At 46.4% G+C, this 17,184-nt stretch overlaps 5 protein-coding genes across 5 annotated transcripts, besides 1 other annotated feature; 3 read left to right on the top strand and 2 right to left on the bottom strand.

Moving 5' to 3' along the window:
- Positions 1–15: 15 nt before the first annotated feature.
- TSTA_106590 (xenobiotic compound monooxygenase, DszA family) lies at positions 16–1,988 on the top strand (the record flags this gene model as incomplete). Its single annotated transcript, XM_002486642.1, has 5 exons — positions 16–117; positions 180–368; positions 433–680; positions 744–926; positions 983–1,988. The coding sequence occupies 5 exons, from the start codon at positions 16–18 to the stop codon at positions 1,731–1,733; spliced, it is 1,473 nt and encodes a 490-aa protein (XP_002486687.1). The 3' UTR covers positions 1,734–1,988.
- Positions 1,989–2,795: 807 nt separating this feature from the next.
- TSTA_106580 (sodium P-type ATPase, putative) lies at positions 2,796–6,077 on the top strand (the record flags this gene model as incomplete). Its single annotated transcript, XM_002486641.1, has 5 exons — positions 2,796–3,026; positions 3,107–3,372; positions 3,434–3,591; positions 3,621–4,432; positions 4,562–6,077. The coding sequence occupies 5 exons, from the start codon at positions 2,796–2,798 to the stop codon at positions 6,035–6,037; spliced, it is 2,943 nt and encodes a 980-aa protein (XP_002486686.1). The 3' UTR covers positions 6,038–6,077.
- A 1,023-nt stretch (positions 6,078–7,100) lies between these two features.
- TSTA_106570 (pantothenate transporter, putative) lies at positions 7,101–8,784 on the bottom strand (the record flags this gene model as incomplete). Its single annotated transcript, XM_002486640.1, has 4 exons — positions 7,101–7,827; positions 7,878–8,054; positions 8,110–8,324; positions 8,378–8,784. The coding sequence occupies 4 exons, from the start codon at positions 8,782–8,784 to the stop codon at positions 7,175–7,177; spliced, it is 1,452 nt and encodes a 483-aa protein (XP_002486685.1). The 3' UTR covers positions 7,101–7,174.
- Positions 8,785–8,817: 33 nt separating this feature from the next.
- Positions 8,818–8,868: a sequence feature (A-rich).
- A 1,229-nt stretch (positions 8,869–10,097) lies between these two features.
- Positions 10,098–11,665, top strand: TSTA_106560 (amino acid transporter, putative; the record flags this gene model as incomplete). The annotated part of the gene is made up of 4 exons (XM_002486639.1): positions 10,098–10,306; positions 10,362–10,477; positions 10,530–10,772; positions 10,827–11,665. 4 exons carry the CDS (start codon positions 10,098–10,100, stop codon positions 11,663–11,665), a joined length of 1,407 nt encoding a protein of 468 aa, XP_002486684.1.
- A 2,280-nt stretch (positions 11,666–13,945) lies between these two features.
- TSTA_106550 (monooxygenase, putative) lies at positions 13,946–15,652 on the bottom strand (the record flags this gene model as incomplete). The annotated part of the gene is made up of 6 exons (XM_002486638.1): positions 13,946–14,220; positions 14,281–14,455; positions 14,506–14,653; positions 14,713–15,015; positions 15,085–15,334; positions 15,408–15,652. 6 exons carry the CDS (start codon positions 15,650–15,652, stop codon positions 14,007–14,009), a joined length of 1,335 nt encoding a protein of 444 aa, XP_002486683.1. The 3' UTR covers positions 13,946–14,006.
- Between the last annotated feature and the right edge of the window lie 1,532 nt (positions 15,653–17,184).

Raw genomic sequence — 17,184 nt, 5'->3', positions numbered from 1 at the left:
GTTACGTCTTTGGTCATGGCAGAATCAAGTTCCAGCAATGGCGCTCCCAAAAAGCATATTCTTTTGAATGCATTCGACATGTCCACTGTAGGGCATTTGTCGCCTGGCCAATGGAAGGTAAGTCAAATAATGATGTCCATGACAGTTTTATTTCTGATCAATAGCGGTATCAAAAATAGAACCCGACAGATAAATCAGCAACTAAGCGCTCTCTCGATTACTGGGTAAATCTTGCGAAGTTGCTGGAGCGCGGCGATATCAATGCCCTCTTTTTGGCAGATACATATGGTGGTTACGACACTTACGAGGGTTCTCTCGATAACTGCATCCGCCGCGCAGCACAGTGGCCAATGACTGATCCTGCAATTGTATGTCTTCTTTTTCGGTATTACCATCCATGTCCATTCTTGCTAATGCACTGTGGGCTGATAGCCGATCACTGCCATGGCCGCCGTAACAAAAAACCTGACCTTTGCCATCACTGCATCCACTTCCTTCGAACCACCTTTTCTACTTGCTAAGCGATTCTCGACTCTTGATCACCTCACGGGCGGTCGCTTTGGGTGGAATATTGTGACTGGGTGGAAGAAAGGAGCTTTCAAAGCTATTGGTCTGGATGAACCCATTGACCATGACCGTCGTTACGCTCAGGCAGACGAGTATCTGCGAGTATTATACAAGTACGTTCTACACTTGAAATCTCAGACTCCAATTTTCTGGATATCATGCTAAGATGCTTCAAGGCTGTGGGAAGGTTCTTGGGCCGACGATGCGATTGTAAAGGATGTCGAGAATGATGTCTATGCAGATCCTGACAAAATTCGCACCATCAAACATGATGGAGAATTCTATCATCTAGAAAGTAGACACATTGTCGATCCCAGCCCTCAACGTACCCCACTCCTTTTCCAGGCTGGTACTTCACCGTAAGTGGCCTTACAAACCGCAAGGGACAGTATCGGTGACTAACAGTCTCATACAGCGCTGGATCTCAATTCGGCGCCACCCACGCAGAAGCAATCTTTGTTTCAGCCCATAGTCCGTCAGTCCTCAAACCCCGTGTTGCAAACATTCGAAAATTGGCCCAGGAGGCCGGTCGAGACCCACAGTCAATTAAATTCTTCAGCACGGTGACGCCTATTATCGGAAGGACCGAGGAAGAGGCCAAAGCGAAATTTGAGGAGGCAAAGAAGTATGCCTCTACCATTGGAGGTCTAGTATTGTTCTCCGGATGGACTGGTATTGATATCTCAAAAGTTCCATTAGATGAGGAAATTGACCCTGCCAAGCACTCACTTGAGAAGCACAAGGTACACTCAATTTCCGAGACATTGACTGCTCGAACGCCAGAACTGCCATCCATCACACCACGAATCATTGCTGAGGCAGCTTCTCTTGGTGGCTTAGGTCCTGTCCCTGTTGGCACACCCTCTCAAGTCGCTGATATTCTTGAGAAATGGGTCCAAGAGGCAGATATCGATGGATTTAATGTTGGATATGTCATAACTCCCGGCACCTTCGAAGATGTGGTCGATTTGTTAATACCGGAACTGCGGAAGAGAGGATTGTATCCTGAGAAGCGAGATGATGTTTCTGGGTTGACAGCGCGAGAAAAGATATATGGACAGGGCCAGAGTAAATTGCGGGATGATCATGTTGGATCCAAATACAAATATAATGTATACAAGGAGGATGCACCGTTCGAAAAGGAAGTCGACGAAGGTGCACCTTAATCTCGTTGCGAATGTATTGTCATATAATCCTGTCGTTCAAGCAAGCTCATAGGACATTTCGTCCAAACATTGAAGTTCCTGAACACATGAAAGGTCTGAAATTCAAACTGAACTGTAAGCCTTTTTTGTTCGCATCCACTAGCTTTATATATTGCTGTTGCTATTGCTCCCGAAGTATCTTCCAAGGTTCATCACCGGACTCGAAGGAAAACTATCGAACCCTTAAGCCTCAAATTCAAAGTAGATAGGATCGATCTTTATCCCGCTGGTAAGTCAGAGAAGCTTGTTTAAATTCTTTTAAACAAGGGATGTGACGACCTAACCCTTCTTTACCCTAAGAGGCAGCAACGAGACGATACGTAATCACCAATGCCCAGAACTACCTAAATCTTGGCCCAAGAGCTGGGCATGCCGCATCACTGGCAAGAGTAGTTACTTGCTGGTTCTGCTACAACAACCTTTTCCATGACTTCATCCAGTGAATGTCTGTGCGAAGGGTGTTTACTGGGCACGGGCACCCGCTCCTATTCCCACCACTTGGCGCCAAGGCTTGTCCTCTCAGAGCCCTATTCCGGGCGGAATCCCGACATATGTTCGGGTAGAAAAAAGCGCCAGCGGAATATGACGAATCTGTCTCGGTGCACAAAGTAGTCCGTATCTGTGGCATATCACAGTTATTAGATCCACCTCCACTGGCGTTTGCAAGGCCGAGTTTGTTACCGTCTTTCGTTACTAAATCTTGTCACATTGTCTGGGTAGATTGGTTAGAGTACATATCCGGTTTCGGTCCAGAGCCATGGCGCCAAATGCCAATACCTCGCCTTATCCAACGACAGCCTCTGGTATGGATTGCGACCCATTGGCCACGCTGATGCGCCCAGGAAGATCCCCCAAGTATCACACCGACTCCACGCGAGCAGGGCCAGTTTTATGACACTTAAAAACCACTCTACTTCCGGCGCAGACCGATATCTTGTCCGTGTTTTACCCCGGATATTGTTCTGAAGACGAGCAGTCGAATAACTATTAATTATCTATCTACATATCCAAGAGCTATTTCCAATGCCAAAGAAGCACGATATCGGGTCTGGCGGCAGCCCACTTGACCATCCGGCTCACTCGCTACCTTACGAAGCTGTGATCAAGGAACTAAACACTTCGTTGGACGAAGGTCTCACCCCTGACGAAGCAAGTTATCGTCTCCAGCAATATGGTCCGAATAAATTGGACGAAGGCGAAGGCGTATCGGTGGTCAATATTCTCGTTCGCCAGGTGGCTAACGCAATGATGCTAGTAAGAGGCTCATTATCCTTTACGATGATGCCTGAAACTTTTGAGAACTTTCCGAGCCTGATCCAAATTTTCTGCTACAGGTGCTGATTTTGGCCATGGCGGTCAGTTTCGGAATCCAGTCGTGGATTGAGGGCGGAGTGATCTGCGCTGTCATCATTTTGAATATTGTTGCTGGCTTTTGCCAGGAGTACGCCGCGGAGAAGACTATGGAGTCGTTACATTCACTTTCCTCGCCAACAGGAACTGTCTCGAGAAATGGACAGACGTTCTCAGTACCGTCGTCAGAGATCGTGCCAGGTGACATGGTCGAGTTGAGGACGGGAGATGTTGTTCCAGCGGATATCCGGTGAGTCTCTTACGGCAGTCCAAATGCGAACAATCTGTGGCTCTTTACTAAAACATTCCAGTTTGGTTGAGGCAGTCAACTTCGAAACCGATGAGGCTCTCCTGACAGGCGAGTCACTTCCCGTCCAAAAGGAATGCGATTCGATCTTCAAAGAGGATACCGGGTCTGGAGATCGTCTCAATATCGCTTATAGCTCCAGTACCGTGACTCGTGGCCGTGGTGTGTCATCAGCACCGGTATGCATACAGAAATCGGTTCCATTGCCCTCGCATTGCGATCCAGCGACAGCAAGCGTCGTCCGGTCAAACGTGGTCCTACTGGCAAGGCCAAAAAACGATCGTACGTCCAAGCCTGGACTCTCACCGGGACGGATGCCGTGGGTCGCTTCCTCGGTGTCAATGTCGGTATACCCTTACAAAGAAAGCTGTCCAAACTGGCCTGCTTACTATTCGGAGTTGCTGTTGTCTTTGTCATTGTTTTCATGGCCGCGAACCTCTTCAATAACAGCACCGAAGTCATTATGTATGCTGTTGCAACTGGAGTCAGTATGATTCCTGCGTGCCTGATGGTCGTGCTTACCATCACTATGGCGGTGGGTACCAAGCGCATGGTCCGGCGGAACGTGATTGTTCGCAAACTAGATTCGTTAGAAGCGCTCGGTGCCGTCACAGATATCTGCTCAGATAAGACGGGAACGTTGACCCAGGGAAAGATGGTGGTCAAAAAAGCATGGATTCCGTCACAAGGAACGTACTCTGTTGGCACATCTAACGAGCCTTTCAATCCTACTGTGGGGAAAATCACCTTCATACCTCTACCTCCTGTGCGATTAGATGATGAGAAAGAAGGTACCGTAGCGGAAACCCCAGAGACACTTGTTTCAGGAAATCGCCAGCTCGAAGACTTTCTGGACGTCGCCTCTATAGCCAACCTCTCTCATGTATACAAGTCTGAAGCGGGTGAATGGAACGCGCGGGGTGAACCCACGGAGATTGCCATTCAAGTCTTTGCTTCGAGATTAAACTGGAACCGCGACCGCTGGACTAAGGGTCAAGGCGCAGTGTGGCACTAAAGGCTGAATTTTCATTCGACTCGACCGTCAAAAAAATGTCCGTGGTATACAGCAAAGTCACCACAGAAGTCGACCGCACAATGGTGTTTACCAAGGGTGCTGTCGAACGCGTCATAGACTCTTGCACCTGTGATTTGGGACAAGGATTCGTCTGCCCCTGTGCCTATGACCGATGACCATCGTGACAAAATCCTTCAGAACATGGAGGAACTCGCCAAGATGGGGCTTCGCGTATTGGCTCTGGCCCATCGACCATATACTGAACAAGCACAAGTGCTCGAAGGTGCCCACTTGCGACGTGAAGATGTAGAGACTGGCCTGTGTTTCCTAGGACTGATCGGCTTGTATGATCCTCCGCGTCCTGAAACAGCGGGCTCGATACAGGCCTGTTATCGCGCTGGTATTGTTGTTCATATGGTTACTGGAGATCACCCTGGCACTGCCCAAGTGATTGCACAACAAGTGGGGATCCTCCCTGCTGACTTTAGTACTGTGGCAGCTGACGTCGCGAACGATATGGTTATGACTGCTAGTGAATTCGATAAACTCACCGATGAACAGATAGATGCGCTTCCGACACTGCCTTTGGTCATTGCACGCTGTGCTCCTCAGACAAAGGTACGCATGATCGACGCCCTTCATCGTCGTGGTCGCTTTGCGGCGATGACTGGAGACGGGGTGAATGATTCTCCATCACTCAAGCATGCCGACGTTGGTATCGCAATGGGTCAGGCAGGTTCGGATGTGGCCAAAGACGCGTCTGACATTATCCTTACGGATGATAACTTTGCCTCGATCCTTAACGCCATTGAAGAAGGCCGTCGTATCTTTGACAATATTCAAAAATTCGTGCTTCATCTATTATCCGAGAATATTGCTCAGGCTTGTACCTTGCTTATCGGATTGGCTTTCAAAGACGCCGATAACCAATCTGTTTTCCCTCTTTCGCCCGTGGAAATCCTCTGGATCATCATGATTACGTCCGGTATGCCTGATATGGGCCTTGGTATGGAGGTAGCTGCCCCTGATATCATGGATCGCCCTCCGCAGAGTAAGCAAGGAATCTTTACCTGGGAGGTAATTGTAGATATCCTTGTATATGGTTTCTGGACCGCGGTACTGTGCCTAGCAGCATTCTCTGTGCGCGTGTGGGGGTTTGGCAACGGTAATCTGGCTCGCGGCTGCAATATGGAGTGGTCGGATGAGATTCGAGACTGCGATCTAGTCTTCCGAGCGCGAGCTACCACATTTGTGTGTCTGACATGGTTTGCATTATTCCTGGCTTGGGAAATGGTCAATTTGCGTCGGTCATTCTTCCGCATGCAGCCAAAATCCAATAAATATTTCACTCAGTGGATGTACGATGTCTGGAGGAACAAGTTCCTTTTCTGGTCCATTATGGCGGGGTGGATCACCATGTTTCCCATCCTTTACATCCCTGTGCTGAACGACGTCGTTTTCAAACACGAGCCTATCACCTGGGAATGGGGCATCGTGGCGGTGGAGGCCGTATTATCTTCATGGGCGTCGAAGCCTGGAAATGGGCCAAACGAGTCTTTTTCCGTCGTAGAGCGAGAAAGTATCCGCTTTTGAGTCCGTTGGGAAACGTCGGGGAGCAACCCTAACAAATGCTTTCCCTAGCCCGACATCATATGGGCCAGGGAATAAGAAGCCACCACTTGTTCATTGAGCACTCGTCGAGTCCAGCCATGTCTAGCTTCTCAAAACTCTACATAAGGGATGTCGTCAGTTGTCAATATTGGTCATGGAGGCTCCAGCAATGCGAGGTTAAGAACAAAGCGGTCTAGCATGGTAAGCGTGCCATTTATCAGGTGGTTTAGGGGTTGCACATGGAGGACAGTATCGGATGAAGATCGATGTGAGAGAGTGCAGATTGGTTGACTTGTGGTGTTATGAGGACCCGTCACGCGTAAAACAAATGATTAGCGGCGGCGCTGCAGAGGGGATCAAGTTGAATGTCTTCATGATTGAATGCTCATGGGTTGTCATAGAATTGGGAATAATAGCCGTTCAGTTAAATTCAAACCGAGTGTTACGGGCTAGTCCCGCCTAATGCTCACTATAAGGGCATACTCGAACAGAAAACATAACATGAGGAAAGGAAAGAGAAAGAAAACAACAAGTTCTTCACGTATGTACAATCTTATATAGGCAAGGGGAATCGGGAGCTTCTGACGGGCTTCTCTCTAGGAATAGCCTCATGTCCGGTTTGCTGAGATTGTTGGGGTTGCCGGAGATCGACAGAGAGCGCTATTCTCAATATCCGGCCGGATATTGGATGTCCACTCGTGATCTGGGAATAGCCTCATGTTCGGGGCTGTCGGGGATCGGCGAAAGGCGCTATTGTCAATATCCGTGAGGGCTTCGCCCGAACATGGTCATGAGGTCAGCTCATAACACCGAGTATTTGTCGTACCCTGCTGGTTTAATATTATGGGATCCCGTGTCAAATTCTCATGCGATCAAGTCATTATCTTATCATCTTATCACGGAATATTCTGCCGCTGCTAGGTTTGATATATATATTATCCCCATTATTATCACCGCCTTTATTATATACAGTACGACCATTGTGGCTAGTTCAAGGGATGTTTCCGTTGTCCCTCATGAGGGAGATTCAACCTCAGCTAGGCTGATTAATTTCACTGATTCTGTTCTATCTCACTCTGATTCATTCGGCCTCATATCCTCCGGAGTCCGGACTATTCCCTAGACACTCACCTCTGCTGACCGCACATTAACACTGCCGTCCTTGAAACCAGCATTTGGTTCACCATCTTGACCACTGCTGTTGTTAGTAGCCTCCGAAACCCTGCCAATCAATCCTCTTGCCGTGTCACGCTTCTCCAGATATGTGACTATCGCAATGAGTGGCAACGTTAATGTTCCCGTTACGAGACTGGCAATATATCCCTTATGATAATCCGGCGCATCTGTAACGGGGTAGAAAATAAGCGGCCACCAAGTGACGAACGCAAAATCGAAGGAATTCATAAACCCCGTCGTGATTGCTCGAAGCTGGACGTCGTGGCTCGTCAAGTCGGCCATCCAGGAATACCAGACCGCCTGAGGAGCAAAGGTCGTACCGAGCAGATAAAAGGCAAAGAAGTGAGCGACGTCAGAGTCAACCCCGGTACCGACGAGGATGGCGGAACCAATGATAAACGTTAGTCCAATTGCGACCGAGACTTCCCAACGCGACTTTATTTTGTCGGAAATGACGGCGTAGATGACTGTGCCAAGGATAGCGGTCGCGTAGATTCCTGTGGGATAGTTGTTCTGCTGGATAACCGTGTAACCACGCGCAGCCATCCAGAGGGCCATGACGTTGTTTTGGAGCATCTGAACGCAGAGCGAGTATACTATATTTTGTTAGGCTTAATTCTGACTTTGGCAAGGACTAGGAACATACACATGAAGAGGAATGGGAGTAGGTAAAACTGCCAGCTCAAAAAGATGCGCTTGAATACAGTCAGATCCCATGACTCTTTACGACTAGCTCCGAGTCTTGAGATGGCATGTTCTTTCTGCTCAGCAGTGAGATACCAAGCAGCTCGGTGGATTGGGAGATCGGGAATGAAGACCCAGCCTGGTCATGGTCAGCGCCTCCGAATCTCTAGAAATAAGGCGAACGAGGATCTTACCAAACAATGCGACTGGAATAGTCATGACTGAGACAATGATGAAAATCCATTTCCACGCTGGGAGGCCACTCTTCCCTGACAATGATTCCAAAAGTCCAGCTTGGATCCAACCACCAGCCATGCTACCAAGTTGACCAAAAACGCAAAACACGGCAGCACGAGTACCTAACTCATTCTTCTTATACCACGATCCAAGAACGAATTGTGCGCCGACACTACGGACATTAGTTCGTTATCTTGATATGTCGCAAACGAAGATTCCACATACTAAGCAATAGCCGAAAACCCGCCTTCAATCGCATTTAAAAGGATCACCTGCCACGCACTCGTTGTCTTATACGTGATCAACGTCAACACACTCCATACCACATTTGCAGCCACAAAGACATATTTGGGTCTTGCGATAGTCAACAGACTGGTTCCAGGCATTTGACACACGGCATAGACCACCAAATAAGCCGTGTTCATGTAGTTGTAGTCTTTACCCTGAAAATGGAGAGCCTCGTGCATACCACTGACGTAGGCTGACGAGTAACTCGCTCGAGTTACGCCGAAGAGGAACCATATTAGCGAGAAGTAGGGTAAGAGAGTGATGTCCAGTCTGCCGAGGAGATGGCGGTCCTTGATGTCATCTCCCCAGAGCCAGTGAGCGATCTTGCTGTTGAGAAATGACATCTCTTCCACCGTCAAGCCTTGCAAGATGGTTACTTTTTTCCTTCTCTCCTTTTCCTTTTTTTTTTCCCTCTTTTTTGATTTTCTAGCGTGGCGAGTTGGCAGATGCACCAGCTCAAATACTCGCGTCGCGCAGATGATGCAAGGTCGGGGCTAGCATACGCTATGCCGTCCTGCTGTGAATCTATTTATTATGCTTTGTACTATCGCCAGTCTAATTGCCTAGGCAAAAAGAATCAATCAAAATTTTCCTGACAGAAACAGGTGATTGTTTGATGTTCATCAAGCTATATCGTGGCGGTGGGGTATTTGACTAAATAACAAATGGCGGAAGATGGTTCTTGTATGGCGAGATTGGCCACTGATAAGACGCGCGGTATAACTATAACTGAGTAGTGTTTATACTATAAAAAGCACCGCACGAGATTCCGATACGAGTGTTTATTCTCAGTAAAGTTCTGTCCAAAGACTACTTGATATGATTGCCTATGTAGGCAGGTTATCTACTGTAGTGCCCTAACTCTATCTCTCAGGCGACATCGCAATGTATATAATCAATTGTCTCGAAACACGTTAAGGAGAGTGTAACAAGCAAGAATCAACGACCTCACTCCCGAATGTCCTATCCCGCAACCATCTCTCTTTCATCATAAGTGAATGGGCCATGTACCAAAATTATAACATGAGAAATGTTGTCTTTGTTAGCCATACCTTCTCCATGATTACCTCGAAATCCACGTATATTACTGGACATTTCTTAATCTGAGTCTATTAAAACGGTAGAATTAATTCGAAAAACATGCTCGGTTAATAGGTGCTATGATATAAAGGCAGGAAAGCCCGTGGTGTGAGTGCTGATACAAGATCAGGCATAGAGAGGATTGATTAAGAATGGAATTAGGGTTACGCTCGGAGATAAAGTTGGTGCCTTAATGCCTGAGGCGTCAGATTAGGGTGGGACGGACGACGGTCCCTATTAGGCTAACCGCATCGGGTTAATTGATGATTCCACTTGGCTGTTGCTGCCTGATTCTGCAGGTATCCAGGCCATGTTACAATAACCTTATCTCGCCACGTCCTACGTGCAGCCAATCAGAGGGCAGAATTGGTTGGACTAGTATAGATTGGGAAATAGCATCGTATTCTAGGTAATCACGCCATAAAGATGCCTATCATGATAAGAGAAAGAGATTATGTTTCATTTAGCTAGCGCAATCTTTTTCGCCTTCTTTTGTTCAGTCTCTTTCCCTTTCTCTCCCCTTCGTCCGCTATACTGGAGCGTTTTATAGAAGAAATCGACATCAAAGACAGCCGTCATGTCGCAACCCGAGGAGACTAAAAAGCCCAGGGTTGATGAGGGGCCGGATTCAGACGGCACTAGCAGCATCGATACCATCACTGCGTTGGTGGTGGAGGACCACAAGCACGAAATCAAGCTGCGGACAATGTCATGGCAAAAGGCCGCTTGGTTGCTTGCCGGTGACCAGGTTTGTCTGGCCATTATGTCGCAGTCATGGTCGCTTTCGTAAGTTCTCAATTGCTTAATGATGCTATTTGCGCTAATGTTGTTACCGTCTTAGTGTCCTGGGATGGGTTCCTGGAATCATCACCATGCTTCTATCCGGAGCCCTATTCTGGATCACCTCAATTACGATGCACAAATTCATCATGAAACACCCTCAAATCCGAGACATCTGTAAGTATGCGTTCTTTCCAAGTCTGAGGTGCGCACTCTAACGGCTTTACAGGCGACTTTGGTTATTATGCCTTTGGCCAAAGCAAAATCGCATATATCTTCACGGCCTTTATGTTGCTGGCTAACAACATTTTGCTCATCGGTTTCCATGTCCTCACTGGCGCTAAGATTCTCAACACGCTTTCGGACCATTCGCTTTGCACTGTAGTGTTCTCGGTAATCGCAATGTTGATGGGTATTGTGCTATCACTGCCCCGAACTCTACATCACGTTTCGTTCATGTCAATGTTTTCTGGTAAGACAAACTCGAAGTAGCCATAATGAGCAATACTGACACCGGTTGCGCCAGCTGCCTGCATGGGTATGGCTATCCTTTTATTCCTCATCTTCGCGGGTATCGAAGCAGCACCCCTCGTCGGTTACAGCGGTAACTACCCAACCGACGGCCCTGTTCATACCTACGCCTTCCCTCTTCCGGGTACCACATGGGTCCAATGCATGAACGCTGTGTTGAACATCACTTTCCTCTGGGTCCCCCAGATCCTATTCCCCACATTCATCTCCGAGATGGAGAAGCCGCAAGACTTTCCCAAGTCTCTGGCCGTTCTGGCCGGTATCTCTACTATACTGTTCATTATCCCGCCGTCCATCGGGTTCAGATACCTTGGTCAGTACTCAACAGCGCCTGCATTCGGAAGCCTGGGCGTCGTCGCATACAAGAAAGCCTCATTTGCATTCGTCATTGTTCCCACACTCGTTATCGGTGCGATTTATGCCAACGTCTCTGCGAAATTTATCTATTTCCGAATAATGGGAAAATCTCACCATGCCCACAGCAACACCGTTATCGGATGGGGTATTTGGTTCTTGGTCATGGCCTTCATCTGGATCCTGGCCTTTGTCTTCTCCGAGGTTGTCCCCAGTATGGGTGATTTCTTGTCTTTGCTCGGTGCCGCATTTGACTCGTTCTTCGGATTTATCTTCTTTGCTGTTGCGTACTGGAATTTATATAGGAAAAATCTGTTCGACGGCGTTAGCAGGACAGTAATGACTTTTATTCATGCGTTTGTCATGATTGTCGGTTTGTTTTTATTGGGACCAGGACTTTATGCGGCGGTGGAGGCTATTATTGCTGATTATTCGGGTTCCACGACACCGGCGTTTGCTTGTGCTAATCTTGCTCTGTGACTAGAATAAGCATGTTTTGGACCAATTTCGAGAAAGATTCCAGAATCGCTTTATGAGAGTTTAGCGAAGATTCGAGCATAAGCTCTCACACCGAATTTTGTTCTGAGTGCTCTTCGCTCCACACATCTACATCTTTACTTTATGCTATCACTAGAAGGCTGGGACCTATACTTGCGGTGTAGATGCCGCTCGGCTATGAATAGACAAGTCATATGCAACAGTGATGCAGTAGAAATGAATGGAAGAGAAACAATGGCAGTGGACCCCTAGCATGGGCAATTTCGTCTAAAGTTAGGCGATGTTGTTTGACATACGGTTCAAACTGTGGTGACAAGAGAAATAAGTTACCAACAAATTTATGTCCCAGCGTCGATTCTCCATCACATAATAAGCAGAGCAAACCCCACCTTCGCAGCAAGCTGATGCCAACGAAGTTACATATTGACGGGAATGCACTTCACCTGCATAGCGCTCGCAGCACATTCCGCACGTATTTGAGTGTTGTATGGAGTTGGACGATACCTATAGACTCCATGACACACGGGCTCCCTTGCTTCGGATTGAGCTTTCTCTTCCTTTTTCAACACTTCCATCTCAAACTGCATTCCAAAGGTCCAGAAAATACTGCCCTCATCATCCTCGGAGAGGGAGCGATGCAATACACTGACCCATACCAGCATACCAGACGCGTCTGAACTTTTACCACGTTATTCGAATTTAGCGATCTCAGTTAGTGTAGGAACATGTCCTAGAAAAGGCTCAACATACATTATTCGCTACCCCAAAACCGAACATGTCATTACCGTCTATCTCCTCAAGGAAAGCAAATGAGTGGTGGAAGTGTCTTCAGTCAAAAGGCTGGCCAATGGCGCTGTCATGAGAATGCGGCTATGTTGCTTGGATTCCAGACCGTGGCATCTAATAGATTTATCGGACACAATGGTAGAGAATGGCATTGGAGGTTCCGTTGTGGCGCGTAAAGACATTATCAATGGGAGTATTTCGTGACCAGACAGCATCCTGATGGAGGTCACTTGACTCTTGCGAAGCATTGGAATTCATTTTTACCCATGAGGGTCAATAATGGTGAATTAGTGGTGGTGAGGAACACCGAAGCTGGGACTGTGTGGGAACTTATCAAGGTTCATGGTTGAATATGAATCTAAATCATCTTGTGGATGAGTACAGTACGACTGGATCAGTAGATTCTGGGAATCGTCCAGACGATGAAATGGATGCGCTCAATTCAAATTGTGATTTTATCGGAATAGTTGACCACACCAAACTAGGGTTCCTCTAATTGTATTTCTAGAATTCTATGTGGCTACAAATCAACTATGGAAATGTCTAAAGACTGGGACTCAAAAACTGATAATCATGAAAATCAATAACTTTGAGTTTGGTGGATTTAGCTCGGTATACATACTTCATCATGACAAGTTCACGGCAGCGAGGCAAAGTCTGTGATCACCCATTTCAATCTCCAAGAAACCATTACTTCTCTTGCAATAACCTCTAGATGCAATTGTTCAAACACTACTAGCCTCTAGGCCACTTAGCACCATCCAACCAACACGATTGACATAATAATCATCGTAAAACCCTCGAGATGAGTTCCGAAGACGACCGATGCAATACAGCGATGCATACCCAGTATATCAGACGATTCTTTGGGACCCCCACTAAGTTACAACTACCATAAATCCATCAAAACCACAGCGGAGTAGGTAGCGTGCCCTTGGAAAGGATCAACTGACATTATCCGTGGTCCGAAGACCAAACGAGTCATTTCTCTCAAAGACGGGAACTTGGGTTTGTATCCCCAAATACATAAAAAGAAGAAGCATGGATTTTACAGCGACAACAATCACCGTCGAGGTAGTCACTGGCACTGCGTTGGAAACGAGGGCATGTGGTTAGCATTTAAGAATGCAGTTTCGGAACGATTCATGATACAATAATAAACAAAGTTGCTGCGTTTTGATTGTGAAGTCAAATGTCATGCTGATTGGGAATGCTAGTCGCCCGACAGCATCCCAACGGCGAGTATTCTACTGTTAGTGAAGCACTACGATCATTTTTTGCCAGATGGCGCTTGGTAAGGAGTTCATTAAGATCAATTATTGAGTACCGAGTTATTACTAGCGTCGCTCGTAGGCTGCTTGGGATGGCTTGCTTAGGTAGTACGTATTTGCTGAATTCTCGAAGACTGAGTCCAAAATCTGTCCCTGGCATCGAGATCGAGACATGTAAATAGAGCCTCAGTGAGACGCTCTCTCTCTCTCTATCCTTCGTCTACGGTACGATATAGACAAGAACGTTGTACCCAATCTCTCTATATCTAAAGACTAGGGCTCACAAAAGATCCACCTTCTTGGATTGCTGTGGGATTGGATTTGTTTTCTAACCAATCCTTCCATACCCGCTCAATATCATTCTGATATATCCAATCAAGACCCCCTTCGCTGAAGGCTGAAACTCTTGCTTGAAGCCTACTTTCGAAAGTACCACTAATCCCTGCAAATCTGGCTTTCATGTTGTCTAGATGTTCGTACCTAGATATAGGTGTTAGTTTCCCCTATCATACAGAAATATTCAATCACTATAATACCTACATGCGTGCATAATAGGGTGATCTAATCTCATCGAAAATTTCCACGACTTTCTTAAGTCTATCTGTTTTCAAGAATGTTGATGTCTCGTTTGCGGAAGTAGAGAATACATATTCAATGCTTCGCGCAAGAATCCAGCCATCTTCCATTGCGAATGCGGCCCCGGAACCAAATGCGCCTACTCATTGAATCAGCTTCTTCTTACTTATTGTAACCGTGATATCATACCAGTCAAAGGATGGCTTGCGTCGCCTATCAAGACGAGTTTGTTCCATGCATGTAATTCATTCAACCGTGGACCAGCAAATGCGGAAAATTCCTTCCAATTATCCTTCGGAACTTTAGATAGGGCTTCTCTCACCCTAGGGTCGTAGCTCTAAATAAGATGCTATCAGCTCTTTGTCATGTCCTTTGTGAGTTTGCTGGGAAATATACCGTAAAATGCGACTCTACATTCTCATTTGTAGTTGGTACTCCCCAGCTCCATCGTTTGGCATTATCAGTCTCGGGATCAACGAGGAACCTGGCCGAGATCTCAATTAACTGATCCTTTTCGTCTGTCTCCGATGGATCATCCACCGGCGAAAAGTATACGTGACCCGCTGTACCATGCCACCAGGATGTGCAAGTTGGGACGTCGGGGATATACGAGATGAGTGACCGAGACACTAGTGTGCGCCATATCGTTGTTCCAGTGAATTTGATATTGTGGTCAGGAAAGGCGGTTTGTCTCACAACCTAGATTGTGAGAATTAATCGAGTCCTGTTTCCAATACATCAAGGGTCATAGGGGCTCGCTGTACAAACCGATCGGATTCCATCACCTCCGACGACCAAATCAGTAAACGCCACTGTTCCATCGGAAAATTTTAAATTTGCTCCACCTTTAGGAACATCCTCTATTGAAGTTAATTCCTTTCGTAGGTGAATAATTCCGGCCGGGACCTGGTTGAGTAGAGCTCTTTGAAGACGTGTTCGCCTTACTCGACGTGATTGATACTTGACTGGCAACGCGGATGGTCCACGTTTTTTTAGAAGTGCACCGTCGATCCCATTACTATTGTACTTTGCAACTCAGTATGGTGATCGAGATTTGATTAATAGATTAGTATTGTTATAGGGTCTCATACCGCTGCTGAACTTCATCAATTAAATGCCCATTGACCTCATGCCTCGCTCCGAGAAGTTCCAAAACACGCCACGAGTTATATCCAATATTTAATCCGGCCCCAATTTCCCTCAATTCACGAGCCTTTTCGTACAGGGTTACTTCCACGTTTGGCAACGCGGACAGGGCAATAGCACTTGCGAGACCACCGGGTCCTCCGCCGATAATGGCGACTTGGAGGTTATCATTATTTAGTAGTTGAAACATCTTCGAATTCAATCCTCGCCTTGGAAGGTTCACACTGTGATATATTTAGTGAGGTGTTGAGGTTATTTTCACTGATAGGAACGTTAATGAATATTTATATATTGCCCTAACGGTTGCTCTAAAACATCACGTCATTATCCCCCGCGATGGTGTTGACATACGGTAACAATTCCTCGGATATAAGATTATTAATAATGCAATATGAGACTGTGATTATACGAATAACCATCCTCTTGATAAGAATCAAGCAACACTGAGATCAAAATGACATGCTATGTGATCTGAAATTACTGGTGGAATGGTAAAAGAATGAGTCAACGGCGAAAGAAAGCCGCACAAAACACAATTAGAAGCCGTAGATCGCGTAAAATATTTTCGGAACTCTTTCCAAACCACAACATAACCATTGTGACAGTCATGAAAATAAAATTTTCTGCTGGAAAATGCTCTGTTAGTATCCACTACAATCTATGGGCATTCGGAAAGTGCTCATAATGATCATCACATAGGATTACGTATCTAAGTAGCAAAATAGTGGTATATCACTAGCTATTCATGAACACAAGGAGTGTGAGTAAACGCATAGTCGAGCCCTCAGTGGTAAGCCCGGATGCTACCTTTTGGTTAGTGCGTCACTTCAGAGCCCTAATTCCGTATTACAGACTTGCAGGTACGGCGAAGACCTCTTGTACTGTACCTTGACATGGCTTATTAAATCTTAGGGTCTTATTTTGTTTGAGTAGACGTAAAGCAGGTCAAAATGCCTGAGGCCTGAGTTTCAGACGACATTGTTCTGCAATTGGATGCAAGCCTTTGCGAGTGCAAAAAGGGAACAAATTATTACAACCCATATAAATTCACCCTTCATGGCGTGCAGTGGCAGAGTATTGCTAGTCTTTACACAGGCGGTTATGTAGACCTCAACAGTTATCTCTTCTTGTCTGATTAACGTCTCTATTGTTACGCATATGGACACGAACCCCAACCCTAAACGACTTGATACATGACTACCGACTTATTTGTTCAGGAGAAATACCATTACCGAACTCATATTGCTCTGTACGGCCACTTTTGTGGTAATATGTTGTAGGAATTCAACTATGTCAAGATCATCAGGATCGATCCGGAATGCCACAACGAAAAAGTCCTTCATGGGTCCGAGGGGGCGCATGTGGGACCATATTTATAACCAACATCAAGATTGAGAGAGACGTACGTGGGATGTTTCGGCAACGGCCATTCATAACCTATTTCACTTCCCTTGTCAGGACGTGGTTGCGAGTCTATGGAAATGGTGATGTGTAACACAACGAATGAAGACCCGAAAGAGTTTAACACCTTGAGGAGGCATCTCAGTTAATTCACGCCTTCCAGATTGAGCACAATGTCAGTGAAAATAATTTCAAAAACGGTCTGGTTGCAATTGAATGGTCGCAGCGTTATCACTAGCAGCGTATCCGGACTGCTCAAATTACAAATAATGAAGACGATTAGAAATCAATCTGTACCTGTCTTGACTATACGGGCACGTA

The sequence above is a fragment of the Talaromyces stipitatus genome, genomic scaffold, assembly GCF_000003125.1.
Source record: "Talaromyces stipitatus ATCC 10500 scf_1105507295511 genomic scaffold, whole genome shotgun sequence".
Classification (NCBI taxonomy): domain Eukaryota; kingdom Fungi; phylum Ascomycota; class Eurotiomycetes; order Eurotiales; family Trichocomaceae; genus Talaromyces; species Talaromyces stipitatus.
The sequence above is the reverse complement of the archived record's forward strand: the minus strand, read 5'-3'. Positions and strand labels throughout refer to the sequence as shown.